The sequence below is a fragment of the Solea senegalensis genome, linkage group LG13, assembly GCF_019176455.1.
Source record: "Solea senegalensis isolate Sse05_10M linkage group LG13, IFAPA_SoseM_1, whole genome shotgun sequence".
NCBI lineage: Eukaryota > Metazoa > Chordata > Actinopteri > Pleuronectiformes > Soleidae > Solea > Solea senegalensis.
Window position 1 is genome coordinate 12941754 of NC_058033.1, and position 25660 is coordinate 12967413.

Here is a 25660-nt window from a genome sequence, read left to right on the forward strand (position 1 = left end):
TGTAATAAAACAGACCCATAGAGTATTTGATTTCAGGAAAAAAACATTGTTTTATTAATAAAATTTATTTTACATTTCCCAGACAGAAGCACTTTACCATGTGTTAAATGCAGCGGCTGGACATTTATACTGTGCAGACATTTTTATAAATAAAAGTCAGCTTGACAGCATAATGGAGGGATGAAACGGGCATATAAAGAGTGGATATTTCTCCCTCACGAAGCTGTCGTCTGAGGCTGTTGAGAGGGAACGTGTACGTCTGCGTCCTCTCTGGTGTAGTCGGGACAGCCCGAGTCTCTCGAGCACTTGCCGGTGTCTGCCTTCGTGTTCTCAGCGTGGGTTTGGGCCTCCTCGTTGGCCTCGTTCTCCAACTGACACTCAGCTGTGAATCAGAGAAGAGGAAGAAGAAGGACTGTTGGGATATTCTGTCACAGAGCAGCAAATAATCCTATTGTTTCTGCGGCTGTTTTTGTCCTCGTGTGTCCTGCTCTATTCTCAGAAACATTCTTTTGGAGTTATCCTGTTAATCTTAACCTCTTTAGCTCGCCTCTTAAGTGGCCTGGATGCTCTCCCAGTCTTATCTGCTTATGGTGTCATGTCACTTGTGCCTTTTTATTTCGTTTTCAGTCCAAACGTCTCTTGAGTATTGTTCCCAGTTTTACTGAGTCACAAAATATGTGTGATACACTGTCCCTGGATGACATTTTCCAGCGTTCCCGCACTACTCACAGCGCAGCCGTTGCAAGGAGTCGACAGCAGCGAGCAGGCGATGCCTTTGCCCTGGATCAGTCACATTCAGCTCCATCAGGTGATGTTCCCTCAGCCTCATCAAGTCCTCTACTGTTTGGTAACCGTTCCGCTGCAGAGACGAGGAAAACTCCTGATGAAGGAAGCGAGAAAAACGTCAATCACAAGCTGAAGAAACAACCCTCTTGTATGGATGAGGATTTTATTTTCAAATACCTCTAAATTGAGGAGCTTTAACGCTTCCTGGACAGTTGACCCGTGTCTCACTCTGTGGATCTGTGTCTCCTTCTGTCTCTCAGGATTCTCCTCTTTCAGCAAGTCCACATAAATGAACTTGAAATTTCCAATCTTGTCATTCAGCATCCCTGTCCATATTCCCATGGGGGGCTTAGCGATGATGTCAATCACGTCTCCCACCTAAACAAATGTACAAAACATAACGCAAAGATAGTTTGTACTGGAAATAGCTTTGTTTAGTTGTAAAGTGTAAACCAGGGGTGTAAAACATATGGTCTGTGGGCCAGAACCGGCTCACCGGGGGGTCCAATCCGGCCCGCAGGATGAATTTGTGAAAATTTTAATTAATAATGTGAAATACTATATTTTTCAGTTCCAGATACCTGTGACTGAATGTTTTGTTGTAATGCACATGTTTAAATGGTAAACTTAAAAAAGCATAATATTGCTGACATTGTACTTATTTATTTCAAGAAATTTCAGGTTGTTCATAATATGGTTTGTAAAAAAATAAATAAAAATACTTCATTAAATTTACTTGAGCTCAAATTGCTCTGTATGTGGCCCCTGAATTATAATGATCTTGTCACTTTCACTGTATATTCAGCTTTATAACACATAAAAAGAAATATAGAATATATATTTGCAAAATATAAATGCATCATAATATAAATGTTCTGATTGAACTACATTTAATTTTTTTGGTTGATGATGATGCTACAAAGTTATAATTCCTCCTGATGCCAGTATTAATATCTGCAGCACATTCTATTACACATTGCTATAACATGTTAATGTTACCCATTACCCACTGTTGATTAAAGTTGTATGCGTGTGTTTCTGTTAACACCCTACTACACTTCATGTCTCTTACCATTTCCTGTTTTATTTTGACATGGCAACATTTCCTGTTGCTGCACTTCCTGGTTTACCTTCTCTTACCTGTTGGTTTCCTGCCCCTGTGTTTGTCACTGGTAGACCCCTCACAGAGATAACTGAACTAGCATGGATGTAAGCATGCCCTCTTCCTGACTCAGTGAAGATGTGAACTTTTGGGACTGTGAGTACAAATATTTCATATTTCAACACCTGCTCTGTTTGTTGTGTTACACTGAAAAACTAAAGCTCAGGAAATCACTGGGATAAAAGGTCAGGGGATTAGGAAAATCTGCAGTTTGCTGCTGAGTCTGTCAGAAGCGATAACACAAATGTTGGTGGTTTCTTGAGTCAGAAGGATTCAGTGTCTGGGAGTAAAAATGTTCATGGCTAACTATCTTAACAGCAACACCACAACTTAAGAAACAGAGAAAGCTAAGGCCTCTTAATTTCCATGTCCAGATTCCCACATAAAATATAATACTTTCTTCCTTTGGGCTATAACCTACATCCCTCGAAAAGTTCATCAATATCTGTTCTTTTTTGAGTTATTCTGCTCACAGACAAATACTGGGACGAAAACAAAACCCTCCTTGGCAAAGACTTTCATTTTAAATGTTAAATAATATATGATATTACATAATTAGCTGAGTTTCCATTTCCTTTTCCAGGCCCCATTTACCTTGAGTTTGAGAGATTCTGTGTCATATGGACTTGGCGTGTGTTCCGTATGGACTCTGGCCCGGCCACAGAACTGTCTGGCACAGAACAGATCCTCCTCCAGCCTTAGACTGCCCCTGTTACTGGACCAGTCTGACCCGCTGGTGACTCCACCTGGAGACCAGCATATTAAAACAAAAGGGTTCAGTCAGGGGTTAGCTCATTACTGTGGTGAATTCCACCGCTCTCTGATCATTCGCGGTAACAGGAGAGGTCTGCGTGGAGGATTTGGGTTGCCTAAGGTGAGGATGGCTCTTCATTAGTGCATTTAAAGCAGTGTAAAAGGAGCAGAGGAGGAGTGAACAAACCTGGCCTGCATAATTCATCGCATGCAGTGCATGATTGTGCTTACTTGAGGAGCTTTGTCCACTCTTGAGGCTGTAGAGGCTCTCCAGTGAGGACTTCCTGTGTCCTCGAGTCAACGTTCGCCCACCGGGAGCCTCGCGTTTACATGTTCCATGTATCTGCGTGCTGCCGTTCTGCACAGACCACACACCGCACACACACATTTGCATTCCAACTACAGGCAAATCAAAGGAGTGAAAGCCCTATAGCAAGCTGCTGCATTTGATTGCTCATGTGACAGAAGAGCTCAGGGTTCCAGTTCACACTGGGACACACGCAGCTCCTCTTGGCAAGCAAAACACTTAATCCTGCAAGAGTTACCTTGCTTTTTATAGCTGACATCTATAGGAGGTGTGTGCTCAGCACATAATCACCAGCTACCTGTGTTCTTAACTGCAGGGACTTTCACAGTATGGACTGCTGGCACACACCATAACAGTGCATGCTTCTGAAGTTACAGCTCATATAGGCTGTCTTTTTTTAAAGGAATTGAGGCCTGCCATTTATTAAGTTTCTTTTTTTTAATATAGGATCTGCAAATAGAAAAAAATCTAAATGTGTTTCTCTGTTACTCTGAAATGTTTTTTTCGTAAAGTCATAAGTACACACTAATCCTTTACACACTGTGTATTATTAGTCCCAGAAGATGTCATATATGACAGGATTAACAAGTGATTTATCTAATGCCATGGTTCTCAAACTGTGGTATGTGCACCACCGGTGGTACACCAGCTTCATCTGGTGGTACTTGAAGGAAAATCAGAAATACTGTTCCACTGTATTTACCAGGGTATCGGAGTGGAGCTGAGGAGTGCGTAGAAAATGGCACAAATAACGTCATGAAATATGAAATAATAATGATTAGAGTCACCTCATGTCTTGCTCCATCATAATCTAATTTCACTATACCAGTGTTTGAAGTATACTAAGTGAGGAAGCGGATTGGGAATAAATCTGCCTCCTGTGAAAAGCCTGTAGCTGACTTTTCTCGACCTTTTTACACCTCTGTACTGTAATGTTTGACGATAATGGTGTTACAAAAAGTTGTTACAACAACCAAAACTTACACTGTCATCCCCAGATTCTTGTAGATAATAAAGCCAAACAATATTGTTTGGCTTTATATTTGTATTTATGTACCTTAATAATTATTATTTTTTATTTTCTGTGGGTGCCTGTAACTGCCAGATTTCCTCACCAAATATCCTGTTTCACTTTCATTGAGGCTGATAGGTGTTGCAAGCAAATAAGCTGTCATATAATTTAACACATGTCATAACAACAGTTATTGCATCATGCAATCATAATGTCATCATTATCAGTTATGTATTTGTTAACTCTGTGTGTGATAACGTTCTTACTGCGTGTTATCGTAATTTCCGGTAATAAATCCCATTGCCGACGAGATTATAAAACAGTTGCCAACATTTCAGAGAGACGGAGAGGGAGAGTGACACACGGAGAGAGAAAAGTAGGTCACAGAGAAACGGGTACGACATGAAACAATGGTCCTGCATCTGGGATGCACCATTTAACCAGATGTCCCGTTTTAGTCTGTTTTTTTAGCAAGTCAATAGATAGATTTTGACATCATAAATATGATTATATTATGCATTATATATATCATTCTACGTCAAAACAAGCACTTTTATTTTGAAATTATGTGATATATCATCATAAATATTATTATTTTTGATATGTTGGGACTTTTTTTTTTCACATGACAAACCCCCTACCGACCAAACCCAGTGGCCCCTAGGTCATTTGAGTTTGAGAGCCCTGCTTTAGCATTATGTTCATGAGTCATTATTATATAAAATGCAATTAATTAATCTGTGTTTATACTGACCACATAATGACGGCTAAGTGATACTCAAAGGACATCCAATAGGTGTCGTGTTATGTCACATTTTCATTCAGTAAATATTCTTTTTTTTATTATTATCAGTATTATTAGAAATAATGTTGAATGGTGATAAACCTTTGTTTATGCACTGTACGTCTTGGAGCCAAAGTGATTTCAAATTAGTTTAACCACTTAACAGGGGGTGTCAAACTCAAATGAACAGAATATTCCATCATGATATCACAATAATAAGGTATTCATAATGATATTTCACCGAATTTCAAAGTAAAAGGGCTTTTATGACGCAAAATAAATCTAGTCATATCAAAAACATAGAAATAAATCGTAAATAATGATGTTCTCCAAACAAACATATGTAATTTAATGTTGAATGTAATATAAAGATAAAGATTTAATAATCACAACCAAATGTCTTATTATTACTATTGTAAAAATATTGCCAGCAGCAATATATAATATAGTATTATATCCAGTCTATATTCCATCACCTCAGCCTCACGAGCTGTGTTTTAAAAGAAGAGGATGTCGTGGGCCATTTTTTCATTAATGGCCCTATAATTTTTTCATTATAACAAAACCTGTAATTGATTGTGGGGCCGTATTTGGCCCATGGACCACCAGTTTGACACCTCTTTCATGCAGTATGTGGTTGGGCCTGTCAGTCGCTGCAACACTAATTTGAACGCTCGCTTCATGCAAAGCTGTTTGTGTGTGTGTTCGTACTAAGTGATCGTAAGTTTGATTGATTGTTTGCAGAGTGGAGCAGGTGCAGCGTGCTCCTGACAGCTGTGTCTGTTTGCCAAACAGATGTTCTTTCATTGTGTGTGTGTGTGTGTGAGTGAAGCATGAGTGCAGGTGAGGGACTTCACAAACTTCAAACCGCTTGTATTAACATGAGCTTTGTAAGTTGCCTGACATACGGCGATGGCTGTCACAGCTCTCTCTGCCGGGGACACGGTGTGCGTCCTGTCTCTCTGTGATGAAGCCTCTGTTTGCTTTTCCTGCAGCCTTGAATTGGTTAGATGATCATTCTGCTCCGTTTTTTTCTTTTTGAAAAGAAAACATGCATTAAACATCTGGCTTCGTCCACAACTGCTGAACAAACACAATTTAAATGAGGCGGTGAGACGTCGAACTGAATTCTATGACAGACTGTTAGAGAAAAGGAGGCCGGGTTTTTACCAGACAGCTTCCGTCATCCTGTGCCTTCATTAAAGGCGAGTGCTGCGTGAAGGCGTCAAATCTCCCAAATCTGGTCATCTGGGTGAAAAAGAGATTAAAATGTGAGTGTTTTTAAGTGACAGATGGGCATATTATCTGTCTCTGTGTGTCGGTGGGTTCCCCCCCCGCGACCCCACACCACGAGCAGTTTGTGTTTATCCCTGTTTATCATTTGTAGTCTGAAATTAGGTTAACCCTACCCCAGCAACAGTGCCACTGAAGAAACAAATGAATGAATTTCTGGCCCATATTTTTTCCACGTTTCATTGGAACACAACCAAAACACAGTATTCAAAAGTATATAATGTATTATGGGTAAAAGTGTTATCCCTGTTTATCATGTGTAGTCTGGAATTGGGTTAAAATATAGTGATTTTGATGATAATGTTGCACTGATCTTGTACTGTTTATTGTTGTGTTGTTATCTTACACATATTGTTTTCAAACTGCACCATCTTACAGTGGAGTCAATATAGAGACAGTTGGTCATTAGGTTCAGTTTAACAGTCATTCGGTGCTGCACTCTGACACTGTGCACATCTGTTACACTGACCCTTGGATCATCATCATTGTTATCATTATTATTATTATTATTATTATCATTATCATTATTATTTTAACATTTAACTTTGTTCTTTACTCAGCTGAGGCCTCAACTGTCATTTGTGACTAATCAACTATTAATAACTCTAATCATTTTGTAATAGAAACTACTTATTTCCATTGATGTACATGATGTAGATCTTAATTTCAAATCTTTTACATTTCAAATAATTGTGTTTCTATTATGTTTGATAAGATGATATAAACAATATCATATAATATTAATCACAATCAATCAAAGCAAAGCAAAGTCTAAGATGTCCTAATTGTTGTCCTTAGACTAACTCATAATTCTGGTACTCCCAGGCCCAAAATGTGATGCTGTACAAATACCACCTCATCTTTTTTTCTCCACTGACTGTAATTTGTCTCTGAAACATTTTACTTTAACTGAATTATTGAGTTAGTTATTTGTGAGCAGCTGTCTGACATTTAACTCTAAACCTGCTGCTGCTTGCCTCTTGTTTACTTACTGTATGTATAATGTATAAACATAATTCAAAATGTATTAATAAGTCATAATATATGCTTTAAGGTCTATTATTTAGTGGTACTACATTCTGCATCAGCCACTTTTAGCAGGATGTTCTACACTGTCTAACATTAGCCGTCACATTTGTTTTTGCTTTGACACGATAATGACTTTAGTTAAAATTAAGCTCTGGTTCAGTTTTAAATGTTCCGTGAAGAGCTTTGAGGGGTCATTAAGAGGTCAGGCCCTGTGGGACACAAGCTAATGACACTGGCTTCATCACAAACTGCATCAACAGAAAGGTTACACATGAGCGACGGTGGCCTTAATCAAAAAATCAAAACTATCATCATCACATGTGTCACATTCAGCATCACCAAGATGTGGACACTGCACTCCTCAGCTGTTGAAGTAATGATTGGCTGGAGGTGCGGTGACCTCCACCATGTCCGTCCTACTCAGTGAGCCTTAAAGGCCACTTAAAGCTGTAGTAGGCAAGATCACAATAACACTTACTACTGTTTGAGATCTCAGCTCTTTTGCTGTGTTTCCGTCATGGTACGGTAAAGCCCTGGATCAGGCTTGGGTTTCTGGTAGAGGGGGTGTGGGCCATGTGGCGAACACCAGCAAACAGTCAACAACACAATGGTTTGTTTCTGGTTTGGCGTGGTACGGTGCGGTTCATATTTTTTGGGTTTCCATTTGAAATAGTACCCTTATAACGGTCCCAATTGTTCCATTTTTCTGTACACTTCCGCTGTGGGTGGAGCCACCCTGACCGTACCGTACCATTTTATTCTGGCACCCCCCAAAAAAGGGTACCAAAGAATGGAACAGTTAGGGCCAGTTATTTTGTTCCTATTCCTAATGGATACGCAAAAAAATATGTACCGGACTGTTCCACTTGCTGAGCACAGACGGACAAATAAAAACATGCTCTGAAACATATCATATGCTGTATAACGGATCATATTGTGTTTTTGTCTCACATTGCAGCGTAGGCAGTCACTGTTGATGCTGAAATTGCAACATTTCCACCTATGTTGGCCTGTATGCACAGCAGCTTATGAGAACAGCCTTATCTGCACATCCCTTTTAATTGGTCAGTTTCTGCCTTTATAAGCAAAAGGAACCTTGAGATGCAGAATTCTAGTTCTAGTGAAAAACCCTATATCTACAGAAGACGGGACGAGAATTTCTCAAGCAAACAAATTCAACCAAAAGATGGTAAAAAATTGTTTTAGTGGAAAATCTTGCACTGTCTACGTCTCAATCCAGTCCTGTTTACTGCTGTTAATCATGTACAGTAACAAATCTTACTGTGTTTTGTGACAGGTGCGGATCAGTGATGGAGTGGATGATCTGCGGTGGAGGCGGGTCGAGCTGTTTGACGTCCAGTTCCTGCATCAGACTCTCGAAACGATTCCAGTCTGTGGTCCGAGGCGGCGGCAAGGTGGCGCCGCAGACGTGTAGCTCGTGCTGAGGTTGGTGGCAGTCGGTGTAGAACGGAGACCAGGGCTGTGAACACTCAAAGGGGCTCCACGTGTAATTTCCAACTTTTGGACTCCACATGTCGTCCTCCTCTGAATGTTCATGGTGTTTCGTCTGTTGCTGCTGCTGTGGTGCTGCTGGTGGAACAGAGGACTTCTCTGATCTCTTCCCCAGGCCGATGCAGGTTAACACTGGATTGTTGTTGCTCAGCACATCTGTCAAACGGTCTGCACATGGGCGGTAATTATACTTTTTTGGATGATCATGCAGAAGTGCAGCTTGTCTGACAGGTGGAAGAACATATCACTCTTACAGTAACTCACCGTTATTGTCAGCCATGCTCTTCCCTTTGTTCACTTTCACCAGACTCTGTGACTTCTTCAGCCGTCTCTTGGTGTGTGTGGATCCTGCTGTGTCAGTAGTTTCACTGTCCTGTAATGAAAAAACAGTATGTGCATACAAAGCACTTTACACACACACACACACACACAGCTCTGTGTGGTGACTTTTGCTTCCATCGCACACTACTTATAGTGTGTGTTGCTGCAAAAAGCTCATATTCCACATAGAAGTTTCTTATAATTCGCCATTCTGTGTAAAGTATGGACGTGTTTATTTTACTTTATTTCATTTACTTTATTTGTATAGGTGGAAAATGAGAAAAAACATTTGTACTGGTCAACAACCAGTTTTATGCATGCTTATCCATATGAGGCATGCATGTCTGCGCTAAACACAAAATAATTTATCTTTAAATAAAAGATACCAAACGATGTTACTGATGTCCACAACATCAGTTTATTTAAATATGAAGTCTATATTAAAATAACTGAATTCCTACTTGTATTTAGATTGATTTACAATTATTTAAACTTGCACAGAGTCCATTATTATGCTGTCCTCCGGGACACAGGTCAGTGAATATAACTAAACATTAGTGAACACCTAATAGACGTTGTTCTTCTTTTGGCTTCTCCCTTTAGCGGTCGCTACTGATAGATACTGTTCTTGTTTAACAGTAAAAAATAAAAAAAATCTAGACACTAGAAAACAAACACTAGACTCTCCCGAGAACAGATGCAACACCACACACACTAGTGCACCCTGAGAAATGACCGCAATAACGAATTGGACAGATAACCTAAACAGAGAAGCGCTGTTACACAAATAAAACTGCCAGTGAAATTAAGAAGTGGCTTCAAGCACTGGAACAAAGGAAATAAAAGAAGAAAGAAAGAAAACAACTGTCACTATAAAGAAAGTTGTTTACAATGGCATTGAATTCAGTCTGGGACACTAAGTAGTCTCATTAAATTTCCCTTTGCAAACTATTCCACGTGGCTGGATGGAAAATGTGTGTCCCACCTTGATCTGTGGACAGACACCACCTAATGTCAGAAGTGTCGCTATATATCACTATATCTGTACTGAATGCAACTAAACCTAACCTTTTATCGTTAGTATTGCCTAGGCTTATTTTAAACTATAATTTGAATGATTAAAAGTGAAAGTACTTGTGCTGCAGTGTAATGTCTCCTGTGACTGAAGTATTATAAATGGCTTCATTACGTTTAACAATGTGTAAGCAACATGTTGTTGTTGTTATAGATGTTATTACATTACATTACATGTCATTTAGCAGACGCTTTTATCCAAAGCGACTTACAATTGAATTGAGTACAATCAGCCAGGGGTGGAATCGAACTTGCGACCATTGCGACTATGATGTCTTTCGCACACAGGGTACCGGTCTTAACCACTGAGCCACTCCATGTTATATTTTATTTATTTCTATACATCTTTCTATGACAGTGTTTACATGATCTTACATGTCTCCTTTAATAGTCAATATATCTGCTACTAGTTAGTTGTACTGTTTAATTCACGTGTGAAAGTCGTTTCGGTGAAAAAGTGTGGAAGATTGGAAGTGGGAGGGGCTAAAAACATACGCAAAAAACTTCTATTAGGTCATCTGGTGTTGGGTTTAACGTACATGAACGAAAGTACATAACGCGTTTATTAGGTTGGGATTGTCATCTAATCTAATATCTAATAATGACAATACTATATATAATATTAGTATGTGTCTTTAGATACTCTGTAACCTGATGATATTTACAGTGTATACCTTTGCAAAACAGTGACCCTCTATAACCCTCTGTGCAGCATAATCACTTGTTCCCCTTGTGTCCTTGCTGTCCAGCTCCCATCTCAGATATTAGCTGTTGGCATGAAATGCAACAAAAGGCCTCGAGAACAAAAGGCAGATATAAAAGGGCCTTATAAAGGAGATTAAAGATTATAAAGGAGATTAAAGTAAATGGTGGATCTGATTTTGGCTGACATACAACTGCCCTCGCTCATGTCTCCTCCACACCTCCTCTGTTTTACCTCCTGCAACCTCCTTATGAAACCACGTAAATACACGGGCTTCACATGGGTCACATTTCACATCAACATCTGACCTTTAACCTCTGTAATGTGCACTCTCTTCTCTAAATTTCTATGATATAATCTATTCACTGATGTTATATAAGGAGACTGTAAGCAAAGATCGGCAACCTCAGTCCTTCCCTCACATACACACGTCAGTCACATGTGGGTGCGGGATTACAAGAGACAAAACTCTGACACCTGCTTCACAAATGCTTAGAATTAGCCTGATCGCGTCCACGTGTGTGAACCACATTCACGAGATGTCAGTTACTTTTAGAGAACGGGAGCGATGTTTATTTACAACACTTGACAGTATTATAATGAGGCTCTTCATAAGGCAGCAGCTGTAAAGAGACACAGTATAAGGTTGCGTTACCTGAGCTGCTTGATGTGCGTGTGTCTTGTCGCAGTCATCTCTGGTCAGTCTGCTGACCTGACGGGGAGCTTCACACGTCTCTGCAGCATCAGTACAAGCATACGGAACATAGTACTTATTATAATCATAGAAAATATTGCCTTTTATAGTGGAAAATATTGCTTAATTGGATGTGGGCTGACTGTAATAATGAGAATACCCCTTTGTTAAAGCTATTGTGAGTGAAATCCTTTAGTTAAAATGTGTTCTTTGCCTTTGTTGTTTTGATGAGATGTGTTCTCCTGGTCACCAGAGGACATCCAGCAGATAGGATTACTGTGTTTTTCTACAAGGCAGACAAGATACGTTGCAGTATCATGCAGAAATACTTAACATGCAATATTCATTCATATCAATATCAATTATGAATGAAGTCCCAAGCATCTGTAAGGAAAATGTGATCTGAAATACTGTGAAGTCGCTGTGATAACTTTGTACCAACCTGAGATTTCGTGGTCCATGGGTGACGTCGGTAAACATGACCTTAAAAAGACAAGATGATAAATACTTTAATCCCCTAATGGGACCTAAGTTCATTCTAAACCATAAAAGGAAAAATATTAAATATCATTGAGTGCTCTCTTATAAGAACGTATATTATTGAACAGCATGAGCCAAGAAATACCTTCTACTGCTCCTTTTTGATTTCTGTGCATTCTGGGATAGACATAACAAAGACCATGATTTCAGCACAGTTATTGAAAGAGTGAAAAACAAAAGCAAAGGAATTACACATATTAGCCATCATCATTCATACTCTTAGTTATTAGAAGTGTGATTTCAGGGATGTTTGTTTACTTTAGGATTTAGTTCAAATAACCTCTTTATGTGCCCTTGAATTACTTTTAATTTTATTCAACTAAAACTACCATTAGGATATAAAAACATACATTCCATGTTGTGCTTTTATTCTGAAATTCTAGTGCTAAAACAGACTGATTGCCTTTTTGGCATACAGGATGTTTTTCTGCTTTCCTACATGGCAACCAAATCATACACCACTTTTTTTTTGTTCTCCTTCACCCTTAGTTGTGAAGAGACCGCTATACCAAACAGCAATGTGTGTGGTGTGTGTGTGTGTGTGTGTGTGTGTGTGTGTGTGTGTGAGGTGACGGTAAACGTACAGAGGTGATAGATGGTTCGGAGCCTCCCCGCTGAGGCTCACACCTCAGAAGAGACGACGGGCTGCACTGGTACTTGGGCAGGACGTCCTTGAGTGTTTGGCTGTAGGCCGCTTCATATAAGCTTTCTGTGGAGCCCGCCTGGGAAACACAACACAAGTCGCCAGTTTGCATGACGGCAGCCAATGCGCCGCTGTCATACAAACTTTTACATTAAATACATCTTATTATTGAGGTTCATCAAGGAGGACTAGTCGGTAATCAATCATCGTTCCGACTACACAGTAGAAAATCAATAAGAGGCCTTGCATCGGGGGGCAGTAGAACATGACTTCTAATCAAAGAGTTTGGCATCTGCCCACAGTGTAATTACTCTGCATGTACAGCGTGTCACTCAAACATGCATAATCAATATCCATCACTCGTTGCTGTACTTTATTGTACTTCATTTCTTTTTCAGCCCCTGAATAGGGCAGCTCAGCCGTCTGATTTAGTCTGTATGTAAAAAAAAATAAAAAAGAACAATGATCTGTGGAAACTAACCGTGTAAAAAAAATAAACAAGTATAGACAGCTTTATATATCACAGCCTTATTCATGAATCATGATACAGATCTTCTGTTTAGTTTCATCTCACTGCTCTGGAGCTTCACCTTAATCCAGCTCTATCCTTATGGTTTACTCGCTGCTGCTTGGCAACATCATTTACAAACGTGGCGTTCTTTCATCTTTATTCCAGCGTGGTCTCCCAGAAAGACTTTACTTTACTCCTCTCAGCTCCTCATTATTTTTTTATAACTTTCATTCGCAGTTTTTCAGTCTGCGTCACTTGTGTAAGCACTGACATGAATCTGCTTTGTTTAGCAACATCCATCCATCCAGTGTCTCCTCCACATGAGGGTCACGGGTCACAGCGCACACTGGGCAAAAGTCAGGGTACACACTGGACAGGTCGCCAGTCCATCTTAGGACCAACACACAACTATTCACTCCCACACCTACAGGCAATTTCGAGTGTTTATTAACCTCTGTTTGGTTCTGGAAAGCAAAGTACACGGAGAAAACCACACACACACACGGGGTATTCATCGGTTTGAAGACTTTTTCATGATTAAAATAAGATTTTCCAACGTGAATATTTTTTTAATTTCTTTGCTCTAGATAACAAAGAAATCATTAAAAGTCAATCATTTTGGTTTGTGGCTAAAACAAGACATTTGAGAACATCGTCATTTCCAGGTTTGATGAATACCGATCAACATTTTTTAAGGTTTTCTGATATTTTATGGACCAAACGATTAATAATCGACAGTTGCAGCTCTACAATATTGCCATTTTCATGTTGGTTTTACATTCAGTTTTTGCGCTACTCAAATATGAGACTAATTTTGTTGTATTCTCTTGTATAATTCTATTCTATTCTAGTCCAGTCCATTGTGTTGCTACTAAATAAGGGTTTTGACCTATGTGTAAAACCCCCCAAACTGAGCTGACTGCACTCAGAAGGAATACTTCACCAATTTGCATTTAGCTTTGTATTATTAGAATAGGAGTAGTATTTTTGAAAAATTGTATTTCCTAACCTCAGTTTTCCCTGAGTCGAGAAATATCTAATCTTATATTCTTTTATTTTCTTACGTGCCCACCAGTGACACTTGGTCCGAGCCTTGGCTTGAAACTGCAGCACTAATTCCACACTTTTTAGAGCCACTCGAAGGGGGGCGGGACCTCCTTCCCAGAATGTAAACAGTGTCCCCCATCTTTGCTAACAGTTACGCTAACAGGTCCAAGTGTCACTGTTGGACACATAACAACGAAAAGAATGAAGATATTTCTCAACTCAGGGGAAACGGAGGTTCGGAAGCACAATTCTTCGGGAATACTACCCCTATTCTAGTAATACAAAGCTAAATGTAAGTCTGTAAAGTCAATAAATTCACTATAGATTGTTACAGATCATCCAAATAATGGTTACTAGTTATAATTGTGACACCGTTACACTGGAACAATAGCCCAACCTAATTAATGTTATTGGTAAAAACCTGTGTTTGTCCCACTATTTGTCCCGAAAAATGTTTATTACACCAGGTGTATTCAAGACCTGCCATATTAGTTAAACTGATTTATATCTGTATATTTGACAGATATAAAAACCACAAAGCTGGTGGTGCATAGTGCTTAGTACTGTAGTTGTCATATTAAGAGGATAAAGTATACCATAACAAAAATAACGCTTTTATATTATGTATACAACCACTGTCCCAAACAAAATCACAACAAAAGAAACTCCATCTCAGGAACTTCATGAATCTTAGAAAGAGGGAAAGCTGTTTACAGCGGCACCTCGCTCTCCAGAGAAAGACCCATTTCAGGTCATTGTCACCAACAATAACATCAGCTTGTGAGGCTGCACGGACTAAACTAAACAAGGGCTCCTCGCAGACAAACCTCACATTCACGTTCAAGTTCACAATAAGGAGTTTCTTACCAGCGTGAAGCAGAACAGGTTCATGTTTAAAGGTCCCGGGCCACGACAACAGAGTCCAGCATACAGACAAGCCTCTGGGATTCACAATCACTCTCTTACAATATCCCACCCAAACACTACAAACACACATGCATCCTGACACAAGACTTGTGCACCCCCCACAGCCCAGTGGACTAATCCTACTTTCAAATCCCTGACATAATCCAATAGATGCAGTGAGCCATCAGTGTCCAATAGTAGCCTCAGGAAGAGGTAAAAACAAGACAATGCACCACCCAGGTTGGCTTTGTTAGACATTTCAAGAGTTCAGTAAGTGAATTAAAAGCTCGAACAGACACTATTTAAATAGAAACCCAACTTATTTTATTGTTATCTTGCAGAATACACATAGGTATAGCCTACAGTTTGTAGTCAGTCCAGGAGTATGCCTCATCATTTTTCACAAATGAATGAGTTTGACAGTTCTAAAACGTAAATTGCATTATCTTCTACGGTGAAAAATGAACAGGTGAAGACAAACGCTTGATTGCGGCGCTTTTATCCCGCACTATTGCGGCGATCAATCCCATTTCAGACAGCGCGCGTTCCCCCGGGGGCAGCTGCAAATGTTCACCTGCTCTCGCCGTGGAGATACTTGAGAGAATATCAGTGTTTTCACTCCGACAAATCCCATAAATCTCGAAGACACACACCTCTTATTACAGTCATTTCTTTTCATCTGAGGATCAGTTTAAATCCTCCGGTCCCAGCTCGTTTTCCTTCCAGGCAGTGGTTCCAGTGAAGAGGCTTCTGAAAATAACATTATTACAATTATTACTGATGTCAAGCTCAATGTTAATCTCCTCTTGAAAGCCTTCCAGCCCCTCCCCACCCTCCTTTTCCTCTTTGGTGTATTTGTCTACAGCCCTACTGTCTTTTTGTTTCCCATCCCGAGATGAGAGATAAAGAAGTGCTTTCATCTTGTTGTGATTGGGGCTTCATGGCAGAATTAGGTCAGAGAACGAGGACAATATTTCTTTGGTAATAAGAATCAAATATGCTTGTGCTTTTTTCTCTATTAAAGACTGTTTGAGTGTCTCTCGCTGTATATTCACTCAAGCATAGCAGTCGTCTATCTGGCCTCACCATCGCTCAGTCTAACAAGGTCTGCATCAGGTGTCCGAGGAACTGGGGCCATATAATGAGAAGGGGAAAAAGTGACAGCAACAGCCACATTACACTGGCTGAAGTGATGACACAAATGAACCAACTGCTGACGGATGGGAACCATCCAGAGTAGTTTACCAAAAATACAGACAGGCCCGGATCATGAGGGATCCTCAGAAGGGAGAGCGATTCCATCGTCTACCAGCCATTATCCTGCCTCTGCACAATATGGACGCTCCTGTCAGTAATCTTTGTGGCTAAGATGAGAAAACTGAGGAAGCTGAGCATCAGCGATACTGGTCAATAGGGCAGTTACTACAGACTTACTGTAAGACCAGGCAGATTAACCCGTGCATTGCCTGCATGGACACCAGGAAAACCCAGAAAAAGATGTGGGGTTTCTCCGGGTTCTCTGGCTTCCTCCTACATTCCCAAAAACATTGTAATATGGGGATTAGGTAAATTAGACACTTTAAACTGACCATAGGTGTGAGTGTGAGAGTGAATGGTTGCTTATCTCTGTGTGGCCCCTGCGACGGAGCCTGAAAAAGATCAGTACAAAGACCGGCTATGGATACTGGTTCCAAAGCAGAGCAACTATTGGGGCATCCATCAGCCACCTCCTCAGATTTTAATGTGTTTTTTTATCTCCTGTATCTATCGAGGCCTGGTTTCACTCGGCATTAAAAGTTCTTTGTCGCGATGCCCAGTTCAACCACACTGTGAGCTCTTTGGCGGCCGAGCAGGTGGGGGATCAAGTTCCGTGCTCTTTTGCAGCGATGACGGCTGTTCCTCTAACCAGACTCGTTGTAGCTCATCTGGCTTCATAATCTTTTAAGTACCTATCACTGCTGCAGAATATTAAAACGTTATGGCTGCATATTTATTATGTTATGGCTGCCATTCGCTTCGAGTCTGACCCCTGCCACATGACATCTGCTTCGGTCAGAGGTGCCACATGTACAACAGAGCGGATAGAAAAAAAACAAAAACCTCATCTGGTTTCATGCCTTTGAGACTCTCGAGGCATATATTTTTGAATTGTCATATTCTGTTGGATCAGTGGCTGCAATTCAACTATACTACTCTTCCTCACTTACCTCCTCTACTACTGAAGCTGAAGTATGTCAAGCCCCAGAATATCCCCCAGGGTGCACTGTGGCCACTGTGGTTGGCAGCATGCACTCTTGGTTTGCACTGAGTTGCTTGTGGAGATTGCAAAGGTTATCACGTTTAGAAGGTTGACTGATCAGTAGGAAGCACAAAAACGGTGTGATTATTTTTTCTTTTTGCTTGAGATGCTCATTAATGCTGACTATGTTTGTCATTCCGATCCATTTTGTGCCATTTTTTCACAGACTTATCTTTTAGTTTTAGTTACATTATGGTCCATTCCGTCATGCTTTCATCCTGTTGTTACCTTTTCCTTTGTGGGATGGATCCTGGCATCAAGGCCTCTTTTTTTTCTGAGCTTGAAGATCCCTATAATTTGGCACGTGAGTCTTCAGTCTCCTGTGTGACAATTATAAGTTCAAACCATTGACAACACTGGTTAAACTGGAAACTGCTCAGGTTTCCACAGTGTCAGAACACTTTTGTAGAGCATTTATGAGGTCAGGCGCTGATGTTGGACGAGCGGAGCTGGCTCGCGATTTCTGTTCCAGTTCATCCCAAAGGTGCTTGATGGAGGTTGAGGTCAGGTCGCTCAAGTTCTTCCACTCGTCAAAGTCGTCAAACCATGTCTTTATAGTCCTTGCTTTGTGCACTGGGGCACAGTCATGTTGGAATACACTCAAAATGAAGATCTACATCACTGTGTCAGTACAAAATGATTTAAACAATATACTAATATGGCTAATAATGTATTTCTTGGTCCATAAACTATAAGAAGGTAATCATGATTTTAGTAAAAAAAGCCCAGAAAAAACGGACTGAAGCAAACAGAACTAGTACTTAACAGAAAAACTATAAAGAGATGGAGGTAAAAAATAATAAACATGTATATCTCCACACTCTGAAAATAAAATAGAATGTACATTATTGACAGTTACTGGAATATATACAGTATGGGCTTGATATTTACAGTATAAAAAGGACTCAACATATGTTATATATCACCCAGTTAAGTCCAGTGTAGCTACCTGCCACTGCTTTGTTTTTTAATGATAAAATAACATAAATTGAGGCAAATCTATCTTGTTTGTTGTAAATAATTTTTTCTACTGCACACACTGCCCATAGGCTAAACAAATGCCTTTGGGTGGGACCATCATGAACATCCGTAATGCCCACACTCCCCCTTCACAAAAAAAAAAAGAAACGCCACAACTCGACAAAACACAAACACTCATCAAAATGTCCCTTTCAGCCACTGTTGGTATTGAGTGTTGCTGGGCTGCCCTCTACTGGGACCTGTCAGAAATACAAGATGATGCGTCCCCACTCCCCACAGGCCTTGCTTTAAAGGTTCTTCTCTGTTGTCTTCACTGTAGGCAACATTCTGTAAGAGAAATGTAATTGTAATGAATGAATGTGTAAGACTAAGTAAACCATCACAATTTATATTTGTCTCAAACATGCCCGTACAGCCTCTCCATCAGCTTCAGCATCAAACCGTATGCTTTACGGAACAATCTGTTGCCATAGGTACAGTAGTGCCTTCACAGTTGGTTTAGCAGGGCTGACGTAACTGTTTTGACATTGCGCCTGTAGATGGCAGTGTCACACCTACAGATTCCAGCGTGGCTCTGAGCTCGTGACAGATCCAGTCCCTGCACTTAATGTGCAAGGCTGTGACAGAAAACATGTGTTTATTATAAATAAGTGAATGTCCCTCAGTCTTGCGTGCGGAGGTTTAAGTTCAGAGGCTAAGCTAAGTTTACTGTCTGAGAACAATGGTTGTCATGGGATCTTATATTACTCGCATAAATTGCAAATTGCGGCACGGCAACAGTTCTTTGTGGCGAAAAAGTTTTAATTAACCGCTGTAATTCTTCTCGTGACACTCCTGAATATAATGTTATTCATTAAGTCCTGTACCTTCTTCCACTGTGTGCAATTATAACCTCAAATCACATGACAACTTCAGCCCAAAGCTTCTGCTTCTGCTGCTTATGCTGCTGCTGCCGCCGCCACCTCAGGTAAAATTTCACCTCCAGTCTCGGGGAAAGTACAATTCTCAATCACTCAGATGTGTTCATCCAAACGGGGGATGGAGACGACCTTTCTGACCCTTCCTCCCATCCTCCCCTCTACCCAGCATTCCTGAGCTGACCTCTGACAGCAGGATGCATAGAATCTCAGCCCGAAAGGCCACGACCCCGCGCCCTTTATTGCGACCTTTTGAACTTTTGACACCCCCCAGTCAAAAAGTGAAACAGTTTGTCCCCTTGGAATAAATGACCTCTCATACCCTTGTCTGGCAAAGGTATGCGAGTATGTTGACCCCGCTCAACCTTTCATTAGCGCTTCCTTTTATTACACCGCTTCCTCCTTGCTGCCTCGTCAGCACGTCACAGTGCGGGGGATGGTGGAGGGAGGGAGAAGTGAGTGTGTGTGGTGGTGGTGGGGGGTGCAACGAGAGAGAGAGAGAGAGAGAGAGAGAGGAGCAAAAGAAACCTGAAAGAGAAAGCAAGATAGAGAGGCGGAGAGAAAGATAGGCATGCAAAGCGAGGGCCAGAGATAGAGCAGGGGGAAAGACAGATTGGCAGCACCTGCTGCGTTGACTGAAATGTCACCTTTAAATGGTTTCCCTGTCCTTGAAGCCAGACCGTCCTATCTGATCTCCATTCTCCTTGGGAGTTGTAGTTTTCATGACTTATGTAGGACACAAAACAGAATCCCTTCTAAAATATAGCTACAGTTCAAGATAAGCTTTCCGCAAAAGGGAAGGAAAACAATTTCTCCTGCCTCCCGTGGCTCGGCGGGTTCTGCTGAAATTGACCATTTGAATGTTAAGTCAAAGGTCATTGTGCCATGTATGAATAAGATAATTGGATTTTGTGGTTTGCTGATAGAAAGCGCTTACAGCTATTCGCCCCAACAACTGTAATTCTTTTTCTCGCTGTGTTTAGCGCTCATATGATATGAAATCTTGAACGCTGCTGGTACTGCACTACACCTCTGCTCATCCTGAGCACAAGTAGCTTAGGCAGAACTGAATAGCTCAAATGTGAGGATTTAGCTTTTATGATCCCAAAGAAAGAAAAAAAAACCACAATTTCCCAATAGAAAAGCACAAAAATGGAGGAACATTTATTGTGTATTTAATAAAAGAAAATCTCAAATCTGCCCCAAGGTGAGATCAGCATATTCACATCTGGAAGGTGGCAGCTCATGTTAGCTGTCATTTGACACAAGACGCAGCTGACACGTGTAAGAGATCCGTGTGTGTATTTGCGTTGTAAGTGCGCGTGCAAGTGCGTGCCGTGTCACAAGGGGTCAGGGATCTACAGCGTTTTAGGGTGAAGTCAGATCACGCTGACATTGCCTCCATGTGGTGGCTTGCCACAGGGCACAGTGGTGCCACACTTGATGTCATTTCTATCTTAAATGTCACTCTCAGTAAGCCCATCACCACCACCGTCTCCTGGCTGGCATCCCCGTGGCCACGTTCACCCTTCAACCTCACACTAATCCAGCACAGGAGGAGAGGGCAGCTGTCTGCGACTGCTGTTTATACCTTTTATTTATTTTTTTTTACATAAACTATTGTGTCACTGCAGGTCGTTAAATTCAAAGATACACACACACACACACACACACACACAAAAAAAGTACACTGAGGCTCAAAGGACCTGCATTATGTGAGCATATGTGCACACTGGATGCATGTTCACCATGGCTCACCGCTGGCCCTGAAGTGACCTCTATAGTGACCCCGTGGTCATGGGAGGATCATTCATTCCCACTGCTGTGGTGACAGTCGGGCTAATTACTCACACTGACTGTCTGTGAGAGCCATAAAAGGAGTTGTGTAGCTGTGGGATGACAAAGTGCCGTGTGACAATTAACAACAACACTCATCATACGGCAAAGCCATGTGAGTTTAGCAACATATAATGAAAGACGTTTAACTTTAAAAACTATAAAAAAATATATATAAACAACACAGTAAAGTGGCATATTGTGAATTTGCTTGACTGTAACATTTAGTTTCTCATGTAACTACACTTTTATTAAACCAAACCCTGATTATTTTAGTCTTCAACCAGTGCTTTGGGTCACTATGAGTGGATAATGACCTGATATCTCACTCAGCCTTTGTCCTTTTGCAGTTTTTTTTGCATCTTCTTAAATCAGTATGTACATGCAGTCACTATTTGGTTGAAACACACCCTAAAATGTGCAGTATTTGTCAAAAGTAGATCTTCCCATCGAGGGTTTTCTGTGCAGGTCAGTCCGTTCTGACCAGTCAGAAGAGGTCAAAGGTCAAAGCTCAGGGCTGATAATGAAAATGTGCTCGCAACTCTGCTCTCATGCTCCTCTCGTGATGAGGCTTCAGGATATAGTATTTAAATGATTGACAGCGACACCGTGACGTCACACTTTTGGTTTGTTAAGTTCTCTTGTGAGACCTCGAGTGTTGCAGTTTGAAGTGTTGTTTTTTTTCAAAGCAGAAATCAGCTGAAATCACATTCACATTCACATTCCCACTGGTCAAAAAACCCGTTTAAAACCTGTTCAACACTTTTAAAGCAAGTGGAGTCACTCACCGGACAGGCATTCAAGAGAAAACAGGTTTCGGGTACTACTATAGATTTCAGGCGTTTTGACTGCTATTTGTTTTGTGTATGCGTCTTATTCAAAGTCCTGATTCCATGCTTTAGCTGAGACAGTGAACAAAACAAGGGCGCAGGTGTATCCACGGGTGGGGCCTAACTAGCAAACGGGTTTATGTGTCAACTGATGTTACTTGAAAACACTCTAATTTTCCATCAAAACAAACCTACAGTTTGAAATGAGTGCAGGCAACATTAAATGATGCGAGCGCTCACCTTATTTCTACTGTACAGAAGAGGATTAGGGCCAAATGTAGACTTTTTTTTTATAAATTGTTAAAATGTGGCTCTCAACCTTTTCCATACTACTGCCTTCCAGCTGTCAAAATACTAGTTGGTAAACAAAGCTTCATCATGTCAGAATATGATATTTAAGTGTTTTAACTTCCATTATGCACCTCCATCTATCCATCCATCCACTTATTTTAAGTTTGTGGGAGGAGCCGGAGCCTGGCTTCACCCTGAACAGAAATGACAACATCCCTGTTTAGTAAGTAATCCAGTTAAGACGTGTGTGTGTATGCATGCATTATAAAGCGTTTTACCTCACGCAGCGTTGTCCAGTTTTCTGTGTATAACAGACGAAGCTTCACTTGCACCCGCGCTGTCGCTGCTCGTCCTCGGATATTTCTCCTCTGCTCGTTCCCTCGATGTGTGCCATTGATTTTTGTTTCCCTGACCTCTCATATCTGTGACATTCGTCTCTATTTCTCCGCCACTGGGTTTCCATCCGTTTTTCGAGCAACATCTCCAGAAGCAGAAATACATGACATTTACAGAGGGCAGACGTGTGATAACCCAAAACCAGGAAGTCATGATCGGAACACCTGTTTACATGAACACTGATCGGAATAACAATCGGTATAAATCGCTTTAATCTGAATGAAATTTCCTTCTGAATGCACCATACCAGGCTGCCTTGGTGTGTCATTTATTCCAATGACTTGTGTTCATGAAAGTAAAGCTAGTGAGGGTTTAGCTCTGTCCCTCTGAAATCATCAAGTATGCGAGGGCGCGCTCTTACAGCCATATTGAGCACTTTATGACCACTTTCCATGAGTCGGCGTTTTTGCAGACCTTGCCTGAGGGAATTACCCGCAGTTGGTACGACGGTGTGGTTAACAAAAGATTTTCATCTAATAAGAAGAACGTACATGCCATCAAGTTGATCACTCAACTATTTGTTTACTGTATATTTTTGAATAATAATTAAAGGCGGGGTGGGGGAGATCCATTTCTGGAGCATTTATTTTTTTTAACCTGATTGTAACCAATTAATTAATGCACTGTCACAAAAATGAAAAACGTCAGTCAGCAGTGGAGTGGACAGGCCTGTAAAAACACTATCCAATCATATTGAATGGAATAAATGGAATTGGATCGCGATGCATCATTGCGCGTACCTCTGCTAAATCCAACAAAACAGCTGCAGCAACGTTATGGCAGAAAAGGCGCCAATAACAGGTGTCGGTCGCAAATGAAACACGTTTTTTTTGGGAAAGATACTGCCAAGAAAGAGGCTGATGCAGAGCGGTCCAAGACCAGAGTGAACACCATTGCTGCGTTTGAATGTTTGGCGACGACTGAAAGCCCAGAAAGAGCTGCAAAGTGATGCCATGGTGGTTGTTGTACTTGTTGTTGTTTTTCATCCTCACGTTGTCATTTGGACGCGTCACCAAAAATAGTATGAAGAAAGGGGCTTGGACTTTTGAATTCAAAATGTACCAGGTTTTTCCAGGATCTACCAACCCTACCTTTAAAGAAGCCCAGAAATTGAATATAAAATGTCCCAAACTCACCAAATTAAGCTAAAAAAAACATTTACATCATCAGAGCATTGATTCATTTTTCATATAATTTCAAGAACTTGCTGCATCTTACATTCAGTCAATTAGCAGATCATCAAAATCAGTGAGGGGGGCCATGGCTTAAGGGTTTAAGAGGGACATTGGAATTGGGCCAAGCAACCATTCACACTTGCGGTCAATTTGAGTCTCCAATGAGCCTAACCACAATCTGTGGGGACACATCATACACAACATGCAAACACCACTATGATTCAAATCTTGCAACGAGGCACCATGTGAAATCTCTGAATACGAGATTTACTCTGGGGAAACTCTTTTTCCTCATTGTGACTCGCAAGTGTGATGAATGTCCCGAGGGTGCATCAGCCATCATGCTCAGAATAGCGGGCTACAGTCAGTGTGCTTCTTATTATCATTAAGTTCTGCTTTCTTCTGTCAGAGGTGTGTGTGTGTGTGTGTGTTTCTCCTTTTTATAACTTAAAAGCGGCCCTACATGACGGCTGCTACACAACTCACCCACCACTTTATCAAAGAAACAATAATGAAAGCGGCTCCTCGCGGTATTTAAATATAGAATGTAATAAAAAGTAATGTCAAAAAAAAACAACACACAAATACAAAATAGACAATCCATTTGTGACCCATTTCTGTCCCAGTGCGAGCTCTGTCGGACTGAACAACAACAATAATAATAATAATAATAATTAAAGACATTCTCTTCCCCGGGCATATAAATATATGCAAAGCCCTCGTCACTGACTAAGAGTTTGTCACTGTGTGTCCACGCCACAACTGTGCTGGCTCCTGCACAATAACCAGTGCCCACCTCGGGAAAAAAGAAAGAAAAATGTGTCAGGAGAACTGTGGCTTGTTATACAGCCGGTGTGATTCCACTTCTCATTTTGAAATTCCGACCCCTGCGTGTGCATTGAAGTGTGTTAAGCCGATAGCATTAGTGCTGCCTCTATGATCGTGCAGCGAGGTGGCATCGTCACCTTGTGTTTTTTGTTTTTTTTTTTAAGTAAAGCAGAATTATTCCTGCTTTCTGGTGAGCACTTACCTTTCTAGCTCAGTGTGAATTAATAAAAGCCGCAGAAAAGAGGTTTTGTGGAAAAAAAGGAACATGAGGACAGAATCTCAGGTTAAAATGTACTTCTTTTTTATTATTATTATTAATGTTATTATTATTCTTATGCCTCACACTCTCTCAGCTCTCCTAACCCCTGCGTGAACTGTACCACTGCAGGAGCTGCTCGTTTCAACTCCGGGTTTTCTCATCTCTTCTCGTCATTCCATGTGATAGTGCGATATCAAACCCGATTGTTGGCTTTGTGTGTGTGTGTGTGTGTGTGTTTTTTTAAAGCGGTTTGTGCTCCTGGCAGTGGAGGAAATCAAACAACGTTCTCTCATAGCAAACCCCTCTCAGAATCCAGGAAATCCACCCCGGCGCTGAAATTGAACAATGATTGTCAGGCGTGCGCGGATGAAACACGGGATTATATGACTTCACGGTAAAAGAGGTGTGGGTGATGAGTTCACCGTTTCAAACTGTCGTCATCTCGAGGGCGACGACTGTGCCGGTCACATGCTGGGTGAGGCTATGGCGGCAACTGTAAGAATGCAATGTTTGTCACTTGTGTAGTGTTTGATAGTGGTAAACTAGATAAAAGTGAAGGCCGAGTGCATCGAGAAGCCTCGGGGACCGTTGATGTGCTGCTGTGATGCTGCCTGACATCTTCCTCAGAGGTGTTTCAGGCAACAAATAGCAGGTCTGTCTGCTGTCAGCCTGTAGGCCACCTGGGGGTCAGACCTGACACTCAGCGCCGTGACAGCAACCCCCCTCCCCTCTCCGTCCAGGGCCAGGTTGAAGCCCCAGAATGCACCGAGA

General features: G+C 41.1%; 1 protein-coding gene across 2 annotated transcripts; it reads right to left on the reverse strand.

Annotated features, from left to right (window-relative positions):
• Nucleotides 1–25: 25 nt before the first annotated feature.
• Nucleotides 26–15166, reverse strand: samsn1b (SAM domain, SH3 domain and nuclear localisation signals 1b). Of its 2 annotated transcripts, none has more exons than XM_044042034.1 (15): nt 15039–15166; nt 12555–12692; nt 12056–12087; nt 11873–11913; nt 11645–11716; nt 11392–11471; nt 8903–9011; nt 8409–8806; nt 5975–6052; nt 5713–5838; nt 2933–3059; nt 2543–2694; nt 964–1164; nt 730–880; nt 26–382 (listed from the first exon to the last, which is right to left on the reverse strand). In XM_044042034.1, the coding sequence occupies exons 1-15, from the start codon at nt 15060–15062 to the stop codon at nt 216–218; spliced, it is 1896 nt and encodes a 631-aa protein (XP_043897969.1). In that variant the 5' UTR covers nt 15063–15166; the 3' UTR covers nt 26–215. The 2 variants fall into 2 exon arrangements, with proteins under 2 accessions (XP_043897969.1, XP_043897968.1); XM_044042033.1 differs by having other exon boundaries at nt 12555–12744; nt 15039–15164.
• Between the last annotated feature and the right edge of the window lie 10494 nt (nt 15167–25660).

Coding starts and splice junctions, on each gene's coding strand:
- samsn1b (XM_044042033.1), bottom strand. CDS start 12,725: ATGCAAACTGGCGACTTGTGTTGTGTTTCCCAGGCGGGCTCCACAGAA. Junction 9,012..11,391: donor ACGCACATCAAGCAGCTCAG/GTAACGCAACCT, acceptor TTTTCATTACAG/GACAGTGAAACTACTGACAC. Junction 881..963: donor TAAAGCTCCTCAATTTAGAG/GTATTTGAAAAT, acceptor TTCCTTCATCAG/GAGTTTTCCTCGTCTCTGCA.